Source organism: Larimichthys crocea, chromosome XVIII (assembly GCF_000972845.2).
Source record: "Larimichthys crocea isolate SSNF chromosome XVIII, L_crocea_2.0, whole genome shotgun sequence".
NCBI classification, from domain to species: domain Eukaryota; kingdom Metazoa; phylum Chordata; class Actinopteri; family Sciaenidae; genus Larimichthys; species Larimichthys crocea.
Window position 1 is genome coordinate 2,012,671 of NC_040028.1, and position 19,589 is coordinate 2,032,259.

Sequence of the window (19,589 nt, forward strand, 5' to 3'; positions counted from 1 at the left end):
CATTATCGCACAGAGACCGCACTGGTCAAAGTTACAAGTTACACCATTGACCATCAAATTCTTTTACAGAGACTGGAACATCAAATTGGCATCAAAGGAACAGCCCTAAGCTGGTTTAAGGCGTATTTCTTAGATTGATCTCAGAATTCGTGTTAATGATGAATCCTCCATGCATACCAAAGTTTGTTGTAACCTGATGAAACCAATCAGTTAACTAAACTCCAAGCATGCCTTAAGGATAGAAAAAGTTGGATGACCTACAATTTTCTGATGTTAAATTCAGACAAAACTGAAGTTCTTGTAATTGGACCCAAACACCTCAGAAATTCTCTTTCAAGAGACTTAGTTACTTTAGACGGGATCACCCTGGCCTCCAGCTCCACTGTAAAGAATCTTGGAGTTGTTTTTGATCAGGATTTGTCCTTTAATGTCCACATAAAACAAAGGACTGCATTCTTTCTCTTACGTAACATCGCCAAAATCAGACGGATAGTGTCTCAAGCGGATGCAGAAAAACTAGTCCAGGCTGGACTTTTGTAACTCTTTGTTATCAGGCTGCTCCAATAAATCTCTTAGGACTTTGCAGTTAATTCAGAATGCTGCTGCACGTGTTCTGACAGGAACCAGTCTCTCCCATTTTGGCTTCCTTGCACTGGCTACCTGTTAAATCTAGAATAGAATTTAAGGCACCATCATATCTAAAAGAGCTCATAGTACCTTACTACCCCTCTAGAACACTGCACTCTCAGGATGCTGGGTTCCTTGTGGTTCCTATAGTCTCCAGAAGTAGATTGGGAGCCAGAGCTTTCAGCTATCAAGCTCCTCTTCTGTGGAAGAAACTACCATTCTGGGTTCTGGAGGCAGACACGGTCAACACTTTTAAGAATAGACTGAAGACTTTCCTTTTTGATAAAGCTTATAGTTAGGGCTGGCTCAGGTCATCCCTTAGTTATACTGCCATAGGATTAGACTGCCGGGGGACTGCCCCTCCCCCCAGGGTTATGCCTAGCCAGGCACAGTATTGGTTGAAGATGCAGTCACATCTCCTTTTTCTGAAAACTCTCTCTCTCTCTTTTTTTTTTTTGCATGGCCACTCTGATTATCTACCGTCTCTTCATAGTGTTTTTGATCACTTTGATGGTCACCTTAATATCTTAGTTAACTCGTCACAAGCTCCAACGTTGGCCTGATTTTCACAGCTTAAGTTGTTATGGCTCTGTTTTACCCTTGGTGTTTGGAAGAGGGGCCAGAAATAAAGTGACTGATGCACGCCGACTTGCAAAAGCGAGCAGTAAAGCTCCGACCTCAATGCTGGATAAGTGGTTTAGATTATGTGTCCAGCTATAACTTACACAACTTTTCAACTAGTTACACTAACTAAAGTTTAACATAATCATCAAAATATGTTTACTTTCAGCAGTGCTCATTTTCATAAAGGCCACCACAAGAAAACATGTTCTGTTTGGATTATCCAACAATGGATCGAAGATGTTTGCTTCTGGCTGCCAGCTTTAACTAGTGAAGCTTCACTTTCCCAGGACTGTGCCTTACTGAATTAGTGAAAGTGAGGCTTATGATAATCCAATCTAAATGTTTACCAAGGTCAGAGGTGAAGTTTAACATTACTGTAGAGTTGACAGGAATTCAACAGACGTGCAGTTCGTTAAAACAGATATATGTCGCACTACACGCTGCAAGAAGAGAGTTCAATCTCCAGCCGGCCATGATCAACCATCATTGGTCCATGTCCAAATAATGTTCTCTAACTGTTACCTCAATACTCCTCTACATAAGAAACACACTATATACCAAAGCATACTCAAAAGTAGTATGTAATGTGCTATCAGGACAAGAAATTTATTTGTGACACTCCCACACCCGCCTCTCTTTTATGTGACACTGATCACACTCTATACATCATGGTGGCTTTCATCCTCAGGCATAAGCACAGAAGGTCAAATCAGGTGGACAAAATTATGCTTTATACATTTTCATTTATTCAAACTCTTTTTCATGCCTATTCATATCTCTGCTTCTACATGCTGCTTTCAGGCACAAAATAATGTTGCTGCTGTGCATATCTCATATTTACTCTGTTGTCCTTGATGTTAGCTGTAGCTCTGAACAGTGTTTACTTTGAAAAAAAATTCTTATCTCATGTTTGGGAGCTACAAATGCACAGCAGTCACTGTGAAGAGAACAGTTTTAGAAACATGGCATGGCATTGTTATTTTCTCTCTATCAGAGAGCTGTTGATTAACTTAAATATGAGCTGTGTGAGATCATAAGAACAGTTTTCATCATGTTCTCCCTTGCTGACTCACATTCTCTGTGTGCATTGTTTGCATGGGGCTACATTAGGTGAAATGCAGACTAAACTGGCCTTTAGTGTGGAGATGTTTGTGTTGACTGACCTCGGCTTACAAAAACTCATTATGTATTAAAATAATGTTGGATATGGTTTAACTGCCAGTGAGCTGTGTACAGTTTGTACAACTTGTCCCAGAAGAGGAGTTGATGGTGTTATTTGAAGGCTGTAAACTGACAAGAAGGGATGCTCCTGCTTTGTTTTATGCAAAGGCTAACAATTATGATCCAAGCTACATTTATATGCTGTTATTTTGAAATAGCAAACATTTACTATGTATCTAATAAAGGAATATAAATCAGACATTTATAATATACTCATCTACTTGTGCTAGTATCAAAGCAGCAGTGAATTAGTGTGAACAAAGAGATGGTGACTCCTATATATTTCACATGATACATTTTTATTTTACACAGAAGTTGAGTGAGGGATCAAGAACAGTGGAAATAGAAACAGACACACAGACAGGTGCATCCTAAAGACAGGACCCAGTGACCTCCTGTACAGGACGAGAAGTGACAGTATCATGATTTGTCCATCCAATTATATATTTTATATATGCACACTAGATGACATATTACCAATAATACAATATAAAAATATAGGTACCAGGTCAGAAAATAACATGTACACTGATTTCAACAAACATACCAATGTGGTGGTTTATACCAGGCCATTCCTCACTTTGTACTCGTGCATATATGTGCTGTGCTGCTTGAAGAGCTGCAGGTGGAAGACAGACGGCACAAGTCATTGAAAAGCACCAACTGGTTATATCAAACATTATGCAGCTACATCCCATCACACCTGGAAATATTCATTTTTCCAACAAAATGAGAAAGCCAAACTGCAATATAGGACTTATTATTAAACAAAACTCATTTTTTAAAAATGGGACAGAACTCCCTTTTATGGTGAGAATATTCAAAGATCTGACCTCTGAACATGGCTTTGGGTCTCAGAGATGCATCCATTATATTCAATAATTTAAAGTCCATCTCAATTCTCTTTCTTTCTGCATATAGTCTCTTGTCCTGACACATCAAGTGTCAGTGAAAATCAAACATTTGGAATATGTTTTTTGAAAATACAAATTGTTTGTTGCTCAGCTCATCGTTGCCCTCTCCTGGTTGAAACAGTGGTAGACACTTTGAGAGGCAGTAAGTGTTGGATGGTGGACCAGATGCTGCGTGCTCAAACTTTGCCGGGTTGTTACATGGTTCAGGTCTTTTATGTTGCTATGAGACATGAATACACTTCTGGATAGGTTAGGCAATGATGTAAATGGTAAGCTTGGTGTATGAACGCAGTTTGCGTTAAAAGAATGGATTATGTGGGAGTAACATGTTCTGTGTGATGATGATGTGGTCATTTACCAGGCCCCAGAGGAAAGCAGATGTTCCAAAAGAAAGACCCACTCGCAACCAGTTGGGGTTGGCAGTGTCTGGCTTGGAGCTTGTGAACATAGACCTGGATCCAACTGAAAAACATAGAACATGGAAAATGAGATTTGTTTTGGCAGTCAGTACTTAAAACAGCCATGAAGGGAAACTCGTGCACACACAGTAGAATTTATAAAGCCATCGTATAAGTGCAATCTTCTATGCAGTAACAATCTGATCAAGAAGGCTGGCTCTGTGCTGGGGACTGCTCTGGAGCTCCTGCAGCTCATTGTGGAAAAAAAAGGATGCTCCACAAACTGCTCAGTACTATGGACAACAACTCTCATCCACTACATGACCTCCTGCTCAAACAACTGAGAACTTTCAGTCAGAGACTCCTGCAGCTCCACTGTAAGAAAGACTACAAAGCTACAGGAGGTCATTCCTACCAACTGCCATAACTCTGTATAATGACTAAAGGTTATTGTCCATATGTATATTTTTTTATAGGTAGGACCATATGTTCTCTCTTCTCTCTCTCGCAGTAGCTCAGTCCATAGGAACTTGGCTTGGGAACCGGAGGGTGGCCGGTTCAAGTGCAGCATGGACCAAAAGTATGGAAGGTGGACTAGTAGCTGGAGAGGTGCCAGTTCACCTCCTGGGCACTGCCGAGGTGCCCTTGAGCAAGGCACCAAACCCCCCAAACTGCTCGCAGGGCACTGCTCTGGCTGGCTGCCCATCACTCTACCATCACTCTACCATCTCTCTCCACATTGCATGTCTATGAGCCTTTGTTCTGGGTTATGCATGTAAATAAAATAGAGTGAAAAAAGAATTTCCCCACTGAGGGATTAATAAAGTATCTCTTCTTCTAGAGTTTTTTTTCTATTTATACTGTTATCACCATTTTTTTTACCTCATGCCTATATATAATGTGTGCCTGTTCTGTGTTGTTAATCTATCTATCTATCTATCTATCTATCTATCTATCTATCTATCTATGGTACTTGCTGGCCATATTCCAGTTTTAATAACAGTGTGCTTTAATGCGTTAGAAGCGGGTTAGAGTACTGTGTTATGCTCTGTGTGTTTTGGTAGAAGGCTGTGGATGTAACGTACAAGCAGAGCTGAGGAATGAGCCTCATTCATTCATTCATTCATTCAGTTTTATTTATATAGCGCCAAATCATAACAAAAGTTATCTCATAACACTTTCCATACAGAGCAGGTCTAGACTGTATTCTTTATAATATTATTTATAGAGACCAACAGTTCATTAACACGTTCAAATGAAGTCACCCTGACCCTTCACATGGATTTCTCAAGTAAGCGGAGCAGCGTTAAATGACACACATTCATTCATACACAACAGAAACATATAGGCATTACGAGGGTAAACTGAAGCTAGCTTATATCAGCAATATATAGACAACCTGCCCGACAGCACTAAGTGAAGCAACACAAAGCACACAGCACAAAATGCACGAGTTCACTCAACAACACACTGAAGAGAGATCAGCTGCAGCGGAGCTGCGACAATGCTAAGCTAAGCTAAGCTAAGCTAAGGTCAGGCTTCCAAATAAACACGGCCGTCACGTTCAACACGTGAAGACAAAACACTGCTCCTTCAAAATCATATCATGAATCCATTACGAGTATATGAACATCTTACCTCTGCTGACGAGTCCAGCTCGCGACAATAACACACTCAAAGTCATCTCGCCTCGAGAGCTGCCGCCACACCGATCGATTACACGTCCTGGAAGGTCTGAGTAGATGATACCGAGATCATCGATAAGTCGCTCTAACGTGTTTGTTTTTATGAATTTATATTTGTAATTTTAAATTAAACACACATCTGAATTTTAACATTTTGAAGCGACTGTATCTCCATAATCGAGTTTAGCATAACTTCTGTTACATTAAAAAAAAAAAGTTTGGTAGTGCTTGTTGCACCAAATTCCATCATATATCCACATGTATGCTAATATAAATAATAATAATAAATATGTTAGGGCATGTACCAACAACAGTTTTAAAATCCATAATGATTTGTGTTGTTGTTGTTGTTGTTGTTAATGTGTACAGGACATCCAGCATATGAATAATTTTACCGCTGCATTATTTTGCAATATATCCGGATCGTTTTGAATCGATGTGCCCTTAAATAAAACACCGTGTTATTATGATCAGCACTTGTTTCAGGCCCTGACACCTCCGTGCTCCACACGCAGACTCAGAGAGCAGCCTGACCCGGAGGAGAAGCAGCACGTCGGCCATTTTGCTCGGAAGGGGGGCCTCGGCTTCAACACGTGAGAGAGAGAGAGAGAGAGAGAGAGAGAGAGAGAGAGAGAGAGAGGAGCCCGAAGAGACTGAAACAGTCCAGGATCTGTGACTCCAAACAGGATATTATTCATGTGTGAGCCGACGGAGGCATAGGAAGCCGACACGATGCCCGCAATCACTCTGCCGCCGAAGGAGAACGCTCTGTTCAAGAGAATACTGGTAGGCTGCATCCCTGCTGGCTAATGCTAGTTTGCTAAGTAGCCGTCAGTTGCAGCAGCTCGTGCGTTCACCGAAATATCAGCACACCGAACACAGTGTGATGATCACGGAGCCGTTATTAACCGGCTGTTGTAACGGCGCCGTTAAGCCAACAACATAGTTGGCTAGCAACCATTAATGTGGTGTCTGGTGGAGCCGTGCGCTGGCCTTGCAACACACAGCCAAAGTGTATCAATGACAACGCCGCCTGACACATGACAGCTATTCACAAGTTTAAGGTGGCTGCCGGGGTTAGCGCGCTTGTCAATAGCTGCGCTTTGGAAACTTGTTTAACTGAGCTGTCAACAAAGTTTGGCGACATTTGTCACGCGCGCGTGTGTGTGTTTTCATAAAATAGTTATTCACACACACACACGCGCACACACACACACACACACACACACACACACACACAGCTAACCCGGTACCTGCCGGCTGCTTGTCAAGACACATCGACTCGTTTTTGAACAACTTTCTCACGCTACTTTGGCGCCTTTATATCAAACTCCTACAATGCTGCTGAAGTCAGGTGTTATTCAGAATATTCAGCTCTTCACGGTGGCTGTCGTTTATAGTATTACTGTTGACAATATACAACCATAAACTGCTGCTAATGCCAGTGCTGCTGCTGTGCTGCGGCAGTGTGTGTCCTGTCCTCCTGTCAGTCCATATATTGTAGCGGGAGCTGACAGGATTTCCACCGTGGGGGGGCTCTGAGCTCCTGGTGTCTGCTCTGAGCCAGGCACATCCATCTGTCCGCTTGTCTGATTACATCTCATCAACAGCCCTCCATCATCTCTTAAGTGCTGTGTCTTCCATTTATCTCAGCGCTGAGGAAGCAGTGTTCAGTGCATGTGATGCCCTGCTCGCTTGTAGCAGGAGGAGATGTTTCTGCTGGCCACTGGAGCATGCAATAAAGTCATTTTTGTGCACGTTACAAGGCTCTGTGAGGAGTAGTGGCAGACTGACAGACTCAGACGCCTGATGTAAAGTTTGCTCTGTCTTTTTTTGCAGAGATGTTACGAGCACAAGCAGTACAGAAACGGCTTGAAGTTCTGCAAACAGATCCTGGGCAACCCAAAGTTTGCTGAGCATGGAGGTAAGACGAGAGCTACTTCACTTAGCCCACTCACACTCAACTAGGTGTGGGAACGACATGCCTCACTGACAGCTTGTTCCTTCTGTGTTTTCAGTGAGGAATTTAATAGTAAAATGAACAGATTCCTGTGCACTTTTTATTTTTTTCGTTTTATTTCTGTGGTTTTACTTTAAAAACACAATGGCTCTTCGTTCCTTCTTTTATTCAGGATTAGATAAATGTGTGATAAAACTACTCACCAACAACATCAAGGGACCACACAACTTTAGAAAATGCTGTTTAGTGAAATTAAACATGGTAGTTTAATAGTTTCAATTGAAATTGGATTAAAACAAAGAACTTCCCATTTTGGAGGATTTTCTAATGAAGAATATTTGTAATTCATCATGTTGTATACATAGCCAGAGTATAATTTATTCATAGTGATCAATGTAAAGTTGTTGGTGTGATTGAGCAGTAAACATGGGCAGTGTATTGTTCAGTTTCCAAAGATTACAAGACATCTGCAACACGAAGTTTGGCTGAAATAATCCAGAAGAGTGGGAACTGTTACGGCAGCACATGAATGAATAAATGTGATTTTTGGAAAGCCACAATGTAGATCATTGCACTCTGGGCATCATGGATACTGGCTATACTGGTTCAAGTCTTACTTATCAGACAGATCTTTTCCTCTTCTGTGTCCCATCTGATCTGTGGTTTCCCCAAGGCTCCGCCCTGGGTCCTCTGTAATTCTGTGTGTACATGCACAAAAACAACGGCATCAGTCTAAGGACAACACCCAAATTTATGTCGCATTAATTAAAATAAAGAAAAGGCCATTTTAAGCCCTGGATGTCCCACCAAAACCTTCTCCAGCTAAGTGAAAACAAGTCTGAAATCATCAAATCATTCGTTCCCAATTTCAAACCGGCAGTCAGAAACCAGAATATTTGAATATTTGACATTTTTAGTTTGAAAAACAAGACACCAAAGTCTATGTGATGTTTACATTACCTAAGAAGGTCACACATCATCTGTTAAATTATTGTAATTTCTCCTATTAAAGGCTAAAAAAACATCTGATGCCACTCTCTGTTTAGAACAAACATGAGCAGAAAAGGTCATATCAGCCGTGTTTTGGTCAAATTACCGTCAGATTTTGAATTGACTTTTAAGACTTTACTGCTGAAAGCCAAAAGCTTCACAGCTCCAGATCTAATTATTGGATTGCTGCTTCTCGATGAAACCGTAGCTCCAGGCAGAGGCTCAGGTTTCAGACGGCCTCAAACACATCTTTGGCATTTCTCTCCTGCAGTTTCTTGTTATTTATGAGCCTATGTGTGCTGTGATACTGTATCTGTGATCGACCAGTATGATGGTTTGCCTCCTGTGTGACATTTGCTGTGTAGTTTATTGTTGCTCAGACTTTGTTGGCCCAGTGATGCAACAGTGGTGGGATTTTGAAATTGGTGTATATGTCCACTCATAGTACCTCATAGTTTACTGCTCACACCTGGTCTGTTTAGCTGGAAAGCAAAAGTATTAAACACTGAGAAGTAATGTACAATGCTCTGTAAGGTAAACATAAGTCAGTGTCATTGTTAACCAGTCATTGCCCTGCATGTCTCACTCCTCTGCTCTCTCTCCTGCTCTGTGCTCTAGAGACACTGGCCATGAAGGGTTTAACCCTCAACTGTCTGGGCAAGAAGGAGGAGGCCTACGACCTGGTCAGACGAGGCCTACGCAATGACCTCAAGAGCCACGTCTGTATCCTTCCACCAGCTCCTCAGGGCACCCAGATTCATCTGACACACAACAGTTTGAAATTCACATTCAGTTAAACACAGCAACACATCCTCTTTAACAAAGCCCAGAGGTCAATAAAGAATTATCTTTAAGTCTGTGTAAAATCAGAATAAATGTGTTCTGAGTTTGTTAGGCCAAAGAAGAAAGTATCCAGCCAAACTAGAATGATTATGAAAATATCGTCACGTTTATGAAATTAGGTGTCAAAATCAGGTAAAAAGAATTCTACCATGGTTATTATACCACTGACATTAGCATTTTATGTTTAGGTTGTAAACCTGTCTATAAATCCATCCAGTCTTCCTGTGTGTGTGTGTGTGTGTGTGTGTGTGTGTGTGTTTCGTCTGTGCGTGTGTGTTTCGTCTGTGCGTGTGTGTTTCGTCTGTGCGTGTGTGTTTCGTCTGTGCGTGTGCTTCCTGAACTCGCTCGCTCTCCCAGGCTGGCACGTGTACGGCCTGCTGCAGCGCTCGGATAAAAAGTACGACGAGGCCATCAAGTGTTACCGCAACGCTCTGAAGTGGGACAAGGACAACCTGCAGATCCTGCGAGATCTCTCCCTGCTGCAGATCCAGATGAGAGACCTGGAGGGATACAGGGTGAGGGTCACCACAGACCCTGATGGGGTTAAAAAATGGAAGCGTTCAGGTTAAAGGTCTAGGCGGCGGGATGCTGGATGACATTGGATGAAGGGTTGGGGTCAAAAGATTGCAAGTTCAGACTGTTACTCATCCTGCTGCACAACATGTGCGGTTGTTAGACGGTTAGATGGTGAATATAGACAGAGGAGAGTGTGCCTGATGGAGAATCAAACAGAGGTATTATTGCTTACACCTGTGTGTGCTGTGATGGTCCTCTCCCCCTCCAGGAGACTCGGTACCAGCTGCTGCAGCTCCGTCCAGCCCAGCGTGCCTCATGGATCGGATATGCTGTAGCCTATCACCTGTTGGAGGACTTTGAGATGGCTGCCAAGATTGTTGAGGAGTTCCGCAAAACACAACAGGTACACCGGCAGAGCTGAAGATGTCTTTAAAAGATCCAGTCCTATAAGAATAAAGTCCCGTTTAGATTAAGTCAACCTTACAGGAGGAGAAGGGAATATAATATAATTCACTGTGCTCTTTGATAATCAGGCATTTTTAATTTTTACGTGGTCTGTGATAGACTAGACAGGGACGTACAGCCTGCCCAGTTTGCGGAAGAGCTGAGGTAGAAACATGAGGTACATGAAGATACTGTGTTATGGATTTAAGTCCAAAATCACAGAAAGGTTGCCTGAGAATCATGTTTATAAGCTAAATCCAGTCCCAACACGGCCTGTACAATAAAAGCTCACTTTATGTGATGATGGAGCATGCACAGTGGCGGATATGTATTGGGTGGGTGGGTTGGTGTGGGCTAAAAATAAGCTGCACAGATATAGACATGGACTCTTTTGTTTTCTTGAAGGAAATCAGTCTTTTGAAAATGTGTGAGTGTTACTTCAATGCCCACAAGCAACTGAAGTCATTAAAAACAGGGATTCTGCTTTTAGATAAGTGTGTTTACAGGAGTGTGTGCTGTGTGACAGCTCAGTGGGAGATGTAAATGTTGTATGTATGTATTGTATGTTACTTTCCTCAGGGCTTATTTTGAGCTCTGACTCTCCCAGGAATCATGCTGACTGTTCTACATGCTTCAAAGACACAATGACTATTATTTAATATAATATGTTTAGTTATTATTTAGTCTGAACACTGACCTGAATCTAATAATGATCTGCTTCAAACCATCAATCAAATCAAATTTTATTTGTTTAGTCCAAAGTCACAAAGTACATTTGCCATTCTGAGCTTTACAGTCTGTACAGGGAGTGACACCCTCTGTCCTTAGACCCTCGGTCAACTCTTCAACACAGATTGATATACAATGCAGAATATGTCATGTAATCAATTGACACACAGGTTAAATTTACAGTTATGTTTTGGTCTGTTGAATTGAACCCAGAGTTGTATATAATGTAGTGGCACGGCTTCACACAGCATGCTCCACTTCCACAGTCTGATCCGTTTCTCTCCTCGTGTGTGTCCGTCCAGACGTCTCCAGACAAAGTGGACTACGAGTACAGTGAACTGCTGCTGTACCAGAACCAGGTCCTGAGGGAGGCCGGCCTGTACAAGGAGGCCCTCGATCACCTCAACAATTACGAGAAACAAATCTGTGATAAACTGGCTGTGGAGGAAACAAGAGGTGTGTACTGAACATGCTCAGTGAGAGAGAGAGAGAACGTTCACCTGCTGCTGGGACAGCATTTCATATTTTAGGACCATAAAAAAAATATACATCCAACAGTGGCTTGTGTTGTCAATAACACAGTAATCTGACTCCTGAACCACTGAGCAGAACAACACTCTGACAAACTCACAGCGAAGGCATGTTGTGTCAGAGCTCACACACACTGTGACCACATGCTGAACTTCATCTTTCTCTACGACAGAGCAGAGTGATAAACACTGTGGTGTGAATCTGCAGACAGAGGCTGACTGGCAGAGACTCTTCTTCCTGTTTTTGTCTCCTTATTCAGACTTCACACATTTCGACACTCATTGCTCCAACACAGTTGATCTCTCATTTGTGTTCATGAGCTAACCAGGCTGACTGAACGGTTCAGGGCAAATACACACACTGTTACACCCGTGTAGGGCTGACAAAACAATTGATACCTTGATACTGAAGTTAACCCCTGGACACCATTGACAAACGATTAACACGTAGACAGTCTCCCACCTCGCTCTCCTCCTCCTGTGTGGTCGACTGACGTTATCTGTGTTGCGTTAAAGATGTGTCACCTGTTTATTTTACAAACATACACCAGGTAAAGTAACTGTGAACACACCTGGATGGTGTTGATGTCATTCTGTACCAACCAGTGTGTGTGTGTGCGTCAGTTTCATCGTCAACAAGCTTCCACACACAGCTCACCTGCCGCAGTGAAAACAATCACAGGTGACGAAATCCACAACACAGGAGGGAAACACGACAACTCCACGTGTGTCCAGTGACTCCTTCTGTACAAGCGCTGCATGCTTGTTCACTGCATAAGCTGGAGTGGAATTGCTGATCTGTGTCTGTGTGTATGTGCGTAGGAGAGCTGCTGCTGAAACTGGACAGGCCAGAGGAAGCTTGTGAAGTCTACAGCAAACTCCAGGAGAGGAACCCTGAGAACTGGGCTTACTACCAGGGTTTGGAAAAGTCCTTAAAACCAGGTGAACACTGACCTCAGGCCCAGCAGAAGACATGTTCAGTGTGAAAATGTATTTCAAAGTTGATCTGAGTTAATCATATCAAGTGTGTTCTAAATGTAACACCCACTCCATTTGACTAACTCACACTGATTAGTGTGAACATGTCAGCATGTATTGTGTTCTGGTGGCCTGATTTGAAGTGGGTGAGTGTGTTTACTGTCAGTCAGTTTTTCTCCTTACTGTGTGTGTGTGTGTGTGTGTGTGTGTGTGTGTGTGTGTTCCCAGGTAGTATAGAGGAGCGTCAGAAGATTTACGAGGACTCCTGGGTGAAGTTTCCTAGAGGCCTGGTTCCCAGAAGACTGCCTCTTAATTTCCTCACAGGTAAACACAGTCCGTGTGGCAGCCAAACATTCTGCACCATCAAAGTCTTTTTCACTGCTTTCGACCAAGTTGAAACTTTCTTTGCTTTTCCACTCTTGCTCTGTGATTAAAAAAACCTGCACGTAAAAGCGTCATACATTCGTAAAGTCCTTCTGTGCCACGCGGCAGTACAAATCTCACTTTACTGTACCTCTGCTGTGTGTTGTGCTGGCCAGGGGAGAAGTTTCGTGAATGTCTGGACAGCTACCTGAGGATGAACTTCAGTAAAGGCTGCCCACCCGTCTTCACCACCCTCAAATCCCTCTACACCGACAAAGAAAAGGTGAGCAGGGGGCCGAACTCAAGGAGACACTCCAGACAAAACAACATTCATTCTTCTTTCAGACTAGTTTTCACCTGCAGTGTCTCCGTGTTAAAACTCTGAAGTCAATGCACCGTTTCTCTTGTTTCCTTCACAGGTCACTATCATTGAAGAATTAGTAGTTGGTTATGAATCCTGTCTAAAAAGCTGTCGAATGTTTAGTGAAAATGGTGAGTGTTGCCTCATTTCTGAAATCAGAATCAGGCATGAAAGCAGATGTTTGACTCCACACACTCTGTGTAACTTCTGTGAAATGTGTGCAGATGACGGGAAGGAGGAGCCCCCAACCACCCTGTTGTGGGTGCAGTATTTCCTGGCGCAGCACTTTGACTTCATAGACCAGCCGAGCGTCGCTCTGGAGTACATCAACGCGGCCATCGACAGCACGCCCACGCTCATTGAGCTTTTCCTCATCAAGGCCAAGATCTACAAGGTGCAGTATGGACTCTGCACGTCCGCACGACGCCAGTCGCTGTGAATAAAGCGTCACAAGTATTCACTCTCTCCTGGTGTTCCTCCCTGCAGCACGCAGGAAACATAAAGGAAGCAGCTCGGTGGATGGACGAGGCTCAGGCCCTGGACACCGCCGACCGCTTCATCAACTCCAAGTGTGCCAAGTACATGCTGAAGGCCACCCTCATCAAAGAGGCGGAGGAGATGTGCTCCAAGTTCACACGGGTGAGAGAGAAAGCGGGTTTGTGCCACTGTGACTGTCTTTGGCCGCACAGTGTGATAACGCGTGTGTGTGTGTGTGTGTGTGTGTTGCAGGAGGGGACGTCTGCGGTGGAGAACCTAAATGAGATGCAGTGCATGTGGTTCCAGACAGAGTGTGCCTTGGCCTACAAGTCTATGAACAAGCTTGGAGATGCCCTGAAGAAGTGCCACGAGATTGAGAGGGTGAGTTTCTACACCTATTACCCCCTCCACCACCACCACTACCACCCCTCACACCTCACCCCTCAGCTTTTACTCTTGCCTGTCCTCCTGTCAGATGACTTTGACTCTTTACTCCTTGTCTGTCTGGGTGAATGGCCTTAATTCTTCTAACGTCATTCCTCCTCCTCCTCCTCCGTCAGCATTTTGTGGAGATCACAGACGACCAGTTTGACTTCCACACCTACTGCATGAGGAAGATGACCTTGCGCTCCTACGTGGACCTGCTGAAGCTGGAGGACGTCCTGCGGCAGCATCCGTTCTACTACAAAGCCGCTCGAACCGCCATCCAGATCTACCTGGCCCTGCACGACAAACCCCTGACTGACGACAACAAGGAGAGCCAGGCAGACACCGGTCAGACTACACGCCTGAACTTAGCTTAAACTCGGATACATATTTAACACACATTACATGAGTTAAAAGCTGATGTGCTGCTGCAGATATCATCAGTCTCTATTCAGATTTGGTACACAGATGTGTTGTGTAGTAAATATAGCACATATCTTTTTGTCTGGAACTTCCAAGCACCTTCAGGAGCTCAGGAGACTTACAGACTAAATGTAGTTCATTAGAAAGAACTCTGGGAACAAAACTTGTGTAGGAAGTGTCGGGGCAGGGCTAAACATCACTGTTTCACACTGTCAATGAACAGCATGATGACACTTCAATTCCCTTTTATTTATGTAGCACCAAATCATGGACGACAAAACAGAAGTTATCTCATGACACTTTGCATACAGAGCAGGTCTAGACCGTCCTTTTTATGATATTATCTACAGAGACTCAACAGTTCCAACAGGAGCAAACACTTGGTGACAGTGGCGAGGAAAAAAACAGAAGCCTCGAACAGAACCCGACATCTGCCACCAAGCATAAAAACTCCAGGGAAGAAGCTAATGAGACCTCTCGCCACATTTGTCACGTTTACATCGGCCACAAGAGGGCTACAGCGCTGCACCAGTGAATGAACGAGTCAGTGAGCTCAGTTTACTGTCAGAGAGTCAGTGATACAAGTCTATCAAAAGACTTCAACTTCCCAACACTAGTAGCAGGGTTGCGCGGTGGTGAGGGGAGCTGAGGTGTGTTGCTGTGTGCGTGTCTGTACCTGTTAAATGTAAATGCTGTGAAACAATCAGGACATAATTTTTTATTTCTCCAATTAACAGCTTTATCAAGGCCGGTGCTCGCTCACTGTTAGCAAATGAACTTGTCACTATTTTGCAGCGCAAATTCAGACTCCCGATTCAGAAGCTGGTACATGAAATAAACATCAACCTCTCCTCCGTATGCCGGCGCGTTTTTTTGCTGACACCTCTGCGGCGTGAACAGACCACCCCCACTGAAATGAATGTTTAAAAAAAAAAAAAAAAACTCTGTTCTCATCGGAGCACCGGATCCTGTCTGAATCCAGCCTAAAGCCTCTGGCTCCAATTCTGTGTTGTTGCAGAGTGATGACATCAGACCTGGTTAATGTATTTTAGTTTATCACCTTCATGGGCCTGCAGTGAAACTGCAAACAGGAACAGGAGACTTTAGTTCCCGATCATTCAGTTTTTGGTGACCGTACCATCTACAAAATGTTACAGTTACTGACAGAAAACCTAAAAATACCTTGATGTGTTTCTCTCTGTAGAGAATCTGACAGACAAGGAGCTGAAGAAGCTGCGTAACAAGCAGAGAAGAGCCCAGAAGAAGGCGCAGCTAGAGGAGGAGAAGAAGAACGCAGAGAAGGAGAAACAGCTAAAGAACCAGAAGAAGAAGAAGGAGGATGACGATGAGGAGATAGGAGGGCCAAAGGAGGAGCTAATACCTGACAAACTGGCCAAGGTGGGCTCATATTTCCCCTTCTTTCAGCATGACTAAAGGTTTCTGACTGCTATGTATCATGATCTGACAAGGTTCACTTGTTTCACCAGCCGGAGAGTCCTCTGGAGGAGGCTGTGAAGTTCCTGATCCCTCTGAAGAACCTGGTGCGCAACAAGATCGAGACTCACCTCCTGGCCTTCGAGATCTACTTCAGGAAAGGTCAGACAGATAGTGACAGCCTGCTTCTCACTGCAGTCCACACACTTTTTTCAAAAGTCCCAACTGTTGTTCTTCATCCCTGCAGAGAAGTACCTGCTCATGCTGCAGTCAGTAAAGAGGGCTGTAGCCATAGAGCCTTCCAACCCGTGGCTGCACCAGTGCCTAGTGCGCTTCTTCAAGGGAGGTGAGTATCAACCAAGAGCAGCAGGTGGAAGTGCTGATACTATGACAACCTTTATTACAGATTGACATGTGTCCTGTGTGTGTGTGTGTGTGTGTGTGTGTGTGTGTGTGTGTGTGTGTGTGTGTAGTGAGTGAGAGTGCAGACCTGGCGGAGGCGGTGAGGACGGTATTGAAGCAGGAGATCTCCAGGCTGTTTGGGGAGAGCAACCCTCAGAGCTTCAACAAGAACTACCTGAGCCAACACTCCAGCTCCATCCCACACCGACTGGCCGGTACGTCACACACTCGTCACCGTCTGTGCTGCAGAACAGACGCACAGAGACGTTTCCTGTGGTTTGTGTACGGCGGTCTGAGAGTGAGAGCAGCAGTCAGGAGACACAGACGTGTCGGTATCTGAAAAAGTTCTTTTCTGATCGTTTCACAGCGGTTACCTTCATGAACACAGTTCAGTTTTCACACAGTGTCTGATGTGTGCTGTGGTGGAGAGTAATACTATTGTGAAAGACAGGAAGTGTTCTGTGGGGTCTCACAGGGGACATTAAGATAAAATAAGACAGACTTTGACAAACAGAAATTCACTTGTTACAGCAGCTCACAATATACACGGTGGATAATAAAATCCTCAGCCTGATACAGTCAGTACAATCTTTTAAAATGCTTGTAAACACTTTAGTCCGACCTACTTCGGACCATAACGGACATCTCAGAATCAGATCAGAACACCTAGATAATTTGTTCATAGTCTGCATTTTAACGCCATGTATACTCAGCAGTCAGATCTAAATCAGATTTTTGTATTCTAATTTCTGCTGGGGCTTTCACCTGGAAGGACATATCGTATTAAATAGTGGTGTTGTTGCCGGAAAAGGTCACTCAACACTATGGCTTCAACAACACACTTCTGGACGGACAAGAAGACCCGGTTCATGCTCAACCAAGTACAAGAGTTGAATGATAGTTTGTTGTTGCTAATAAGTCAAGGTCAACCGGAAGTTGCTCTTTGTTGAGAGGGCTACATACATAGCGTAATGGAGTCAGCCATGCCATTTATCCAATTCTCTGAACGGCATGTACTGTATACTCAAGTGATCCGGTCTTATGCATGTCTTTATCTATTACGATCAGAAATTCACATTTCACAACACTCAGTACGTTTACATTTGCATGTAATGTAGCCATGTCTAAAAGACTGAGTCCTTCCTGCAGCAACCCGGTTCTGACTGTCCAGTCAGGACACAGATTTTTCCTTTGCTGCGTCTGTCTGTCTGTCTGTCTGTCTGTCTGTCTGTCTGTCTGTCTTCAGCCGTCCGTCCGTCCTCTCTCACAGTTTAAAGCCATCCAGAGTTAGCACAGAGTCCTCATTGAGTTTATTCAGCCTCGTCTCTGATGCTACACTCTCCATACTCCCTCCGTTAGCCTGTTTGGCGCCGTTAGCTCCTCCATCTCGTTGTAGATCTTCTGTTCCCCATGGTAACAGACAGTATGTGCTTTGCACTGTCTTTTCCAATCGAGCTTAGACCCAGCTCTGCGTCCCGTCTCCTTCTCTTCACTTCAGCAGTCCTTTCACAGAGAGTATGCTAACACTGCCTAGCGCTAACAGCTGTACTCCATGTTTGCAGAAATGGATGAAGAGTGGTGTTTGGACTGGCTGCCAAACACACAGCGCCATAGCAACAGAGTTGCTTTGGCTTGTTTATTTCTTTTGTGTCCAGATGTAGTCTCCAGCTGTTATTCAGTGTGTCACATGGATCTTTATTTCATGTTCAGGTACCTTTAACTATCAGCAGATACACCATGTTAAAGACTCCGATCAGGTTCAACTGTCCTCTTAAAGGGAGCGTGTTACCGATAGAACAAAGTGTCTCCAGAAGGAGCTAATCAGTGTCAGCGTCAGTTGGATGAAGACTACATGTTTGAAAATGAAAGTAAGATCAGGAGACGTGGAGTTCTGATGCAGTGATGACATGTTACAGGAGCTCAGTGCTCCTCACAGTAGACTGTTTTCTGAACATTACAAGCGTGGCTTCTGTTTTGTTAAGTGACTTATTTAGACATGTGTGTGACACGGTGCTCAGTCATCAGTGTGTGTCTCCTGTGTCCACAGCTGCTAAGATGATAGTGTACCTGGAGCCTTCCTCTGATAAGATGGCCTGTGAGATCGCTACGGCCCTGGACGAGTCGCTGTCTGGAAGAAGCATCCAGGTCTGTGCTGACGGACATCACACACAGGATGTCTCTGGTGTACAGCATGTCCACAATCATTCAACTGTGTGTGTGTGTGTGTGTGTGTGTGTGTGTGTGTGTGTGTGTGTGTGTGTGTGTGTGTGTGTGTGTGTTGCAGATCTGTACCGAGGTGCTGGAGGCTTTGCGTGGCGGGCAGCTGGGCGAGGCCCAGCAGAAAGCTGCTGAGGCTTACCGAGCCACCTGCCATAAGATCTACCCCTACAGCCTGGCCTTCATGCCTCCCGGTTACCAAGACAACAGCGCCACAATCAGTGCCAACGGCGACCTGTCGGCAGGAGAGCACGACGACATGGCAAACGAAATGTGAGCTCTGAGGAGGAGGGAGAGGAGGAGGAGGAGCGAACACGCTGCCAGACGCCTTAGCCTGCCAACACACCCATTTCACCCAACCCCCCCACCCCCCTCCAGTCCCTGGGCTATGGCTGCTGTGAGTCGCCCCCGTATTGCACTGATCTGGATTGACTGAGCGCCACAGGAGAGACAGGAAAGGGAGCCGGCACACGGAGCAAGGAGATGCCCATTTAACTTTTTTTAAACAATAAAAGGCCCTGTCCACAGTTGTTCTGTAACTGTAAAAAAACTGATAAATACGGTGTGGTGAGGAGGCAGAGGAGGATTCTGGGAAAAAAAGTGAACATTGGCTGGTTAAGATGGCTTCTGTAAACACAGTCTAGGTTTTCTATAGCTCCTGTGTTTTCACGCCACGTCCTTCCTGAAGGTGCATCTGCTTCTCACGTTTTTAAAAGTAATTTATATATTACAAACTGACAAATGGATTAATAAAACAATGTTTGCAAAACCAAACGCTACCGTTGTGATAGTGCTGGTGATGTTGGGAGGGGGAGTGGGGGAGTCTCTGAGCAGATGTGCAGGAGTGGACTGAAGGAGCTGCACTTTGTACAAGACTCAAAGGACACATCATGCTGACCTCTTCAGGCTGTGAGGTATGAACCCGTCTGTGAAGAGGACGTCTGCTCCTCTGAAGCAAGGCGTTTGAATTGAGAGCAAGTGTGTGAGAACGTAATGCATGATGCCGTTAGGACAGCCCGTCTGTCTG

General features: G+C 44.3%; 2 protein-coding genes across 4 annotated transcripts; one reads left to right on the plus strand and one right to left on the minus strand.

The window, feature by feature from the left end:
* Positions 1–2,752: 2,752 nt before the first annotated feature.
* On the minus strand, positions 2,753–6,762 carry ndufc1 (NADH:ubiquinone oxidoreductase subunit C1). 2 transcript variants are annotated; one of them, XM_027290975.1, is made up of 5 exons: positions 6,723–6,762; positions 5,423–5,518; positions 3,745–3,848; positions 3,020–3,091; positions 2,753–2,867 (listed from the first exon to the last, which is right to left on the minus strand). In XM_027290975.1, the coding sequence occupies exons 1-4, from the start codon at positions 6,745–6,747 to the stop codon at positions 3,032–3,034; spliced, it is 285 nt and encodes a 94-aa protein (XP_027146776.1). In that variant the 5' UTR covers positions 6,748–6,762; the 3' UTR covers positions 2,753–2,867; positions 3,020–3,031. The 2 variants fall into 2 exon arrangements, with proteins under 2 accessions (XP_027146776.1, XP_010749870.2); XM_010751568.3 differs by lacking the exon at positions 6,723–6,762 and adding an exon at positions 5,775–5,811.
* On the plus strand, positions 5,952–19,336 carry naa15a (N-alpha-acetyltransferase 15, NatA auxiliary subunit a). Of its 2 annotated transcripts, XM_010751567.3 has the most exons (20): positions 5,960–6,255; positions 7,309–7,393; positions 9,038–9,142; positions 9,620–9,777; positions 10,047–10,181; positions 11,254–11,407; positions 12,304–12,423; positions 12,688–12,783; positions 12,999–13,105; positions 13,242–13,314; positions 13,408–13,577; positions 13,670–13,822; positions 13,913–14,041; positions 14,221–14,434; positions 15,714–15,907; positions 15,997–16,105; positions 16,191–16,289; positions 16,417–16,560; positions 18,393–18,490; positions 18,630–19,336. In XM_010751567.3, exons 1-20 carry the CDS (start codon positions 6,202–6,204, stop codon positions 18,837–18,839), a joined length of 2,607 nt encoding a protein of 868 aa, XP_010749869.3. In that variant the 5' UTR covers positions 5,960–6,201; the 3' UTR covers positions 18,840–19,336. The 2 variants fall into 2 exon arrangements, 1 of the variants encoding a protein (XP_010749869.3); XR_002041591.2 differs by lacking the exons at positions 13,408–13,577; positions 13,670–13,822; positions 13,913–14,041; ... (5 more) ...; positions 18,393–18,490; positions 18,630–19,336 and having other exon boundaries at positions 5,952–6,255; positions 12,982–13,105.
* The last annotated feature ends 253 nt before the right edge of the window (positions 19,337–19,589 follow it).

What these genes read in the sequence shown, in the direction of transcription:
- ndufc1 (XM_027290975.1), bottom strand. Translation starts at nt 6,747, where the DNA reads ATGTGTCTTGACAAGCAGCCGGCAG. An exon ending in TCTTGACAAGCAGCCGGCAG is followed by an intron (nt 5,519 to 6,722) that starts GTACCGGGTTAG and finishes TCATCTACTCAG; the next exon opens with ACCTTCCAGGACGTGTAATC. An exon ending in CTGCTTTCCTCTGGGGCCTG is followed by an intron (nt 3,092 to 3,744) that starts GTAAATGACCAC and finishes TTCCACCTGCAG; the next exon opens with CTCTTCAAGCAGCACAGCAC.
- naa15a (XM_010751567.3), top strand. Translation starts at nt 6,202, where the DNA reads ATGCCCGCAATCACTCTGCCGCCGAAGGAGAACGCTCTGTTCAAGAGA. An exon ending in AGTTCCGCAAAACACAACAG is followed by an intron (nt 10,182 to 11,253) that starts GTACACCGGCAG and finishes GTGTCCGTCCAG; the next exon opens with ACGTCTCCAGACAAAGTGGA. An exon ending in CGAGATCTACTTCAGGAAAG is followed by an intron (nt 16,106 to 16,190) that starts GTCAGACAGATA and finishes TCATCCCTGCAG; the next exon opens with AGAAGTACCTGCTCATGCTG.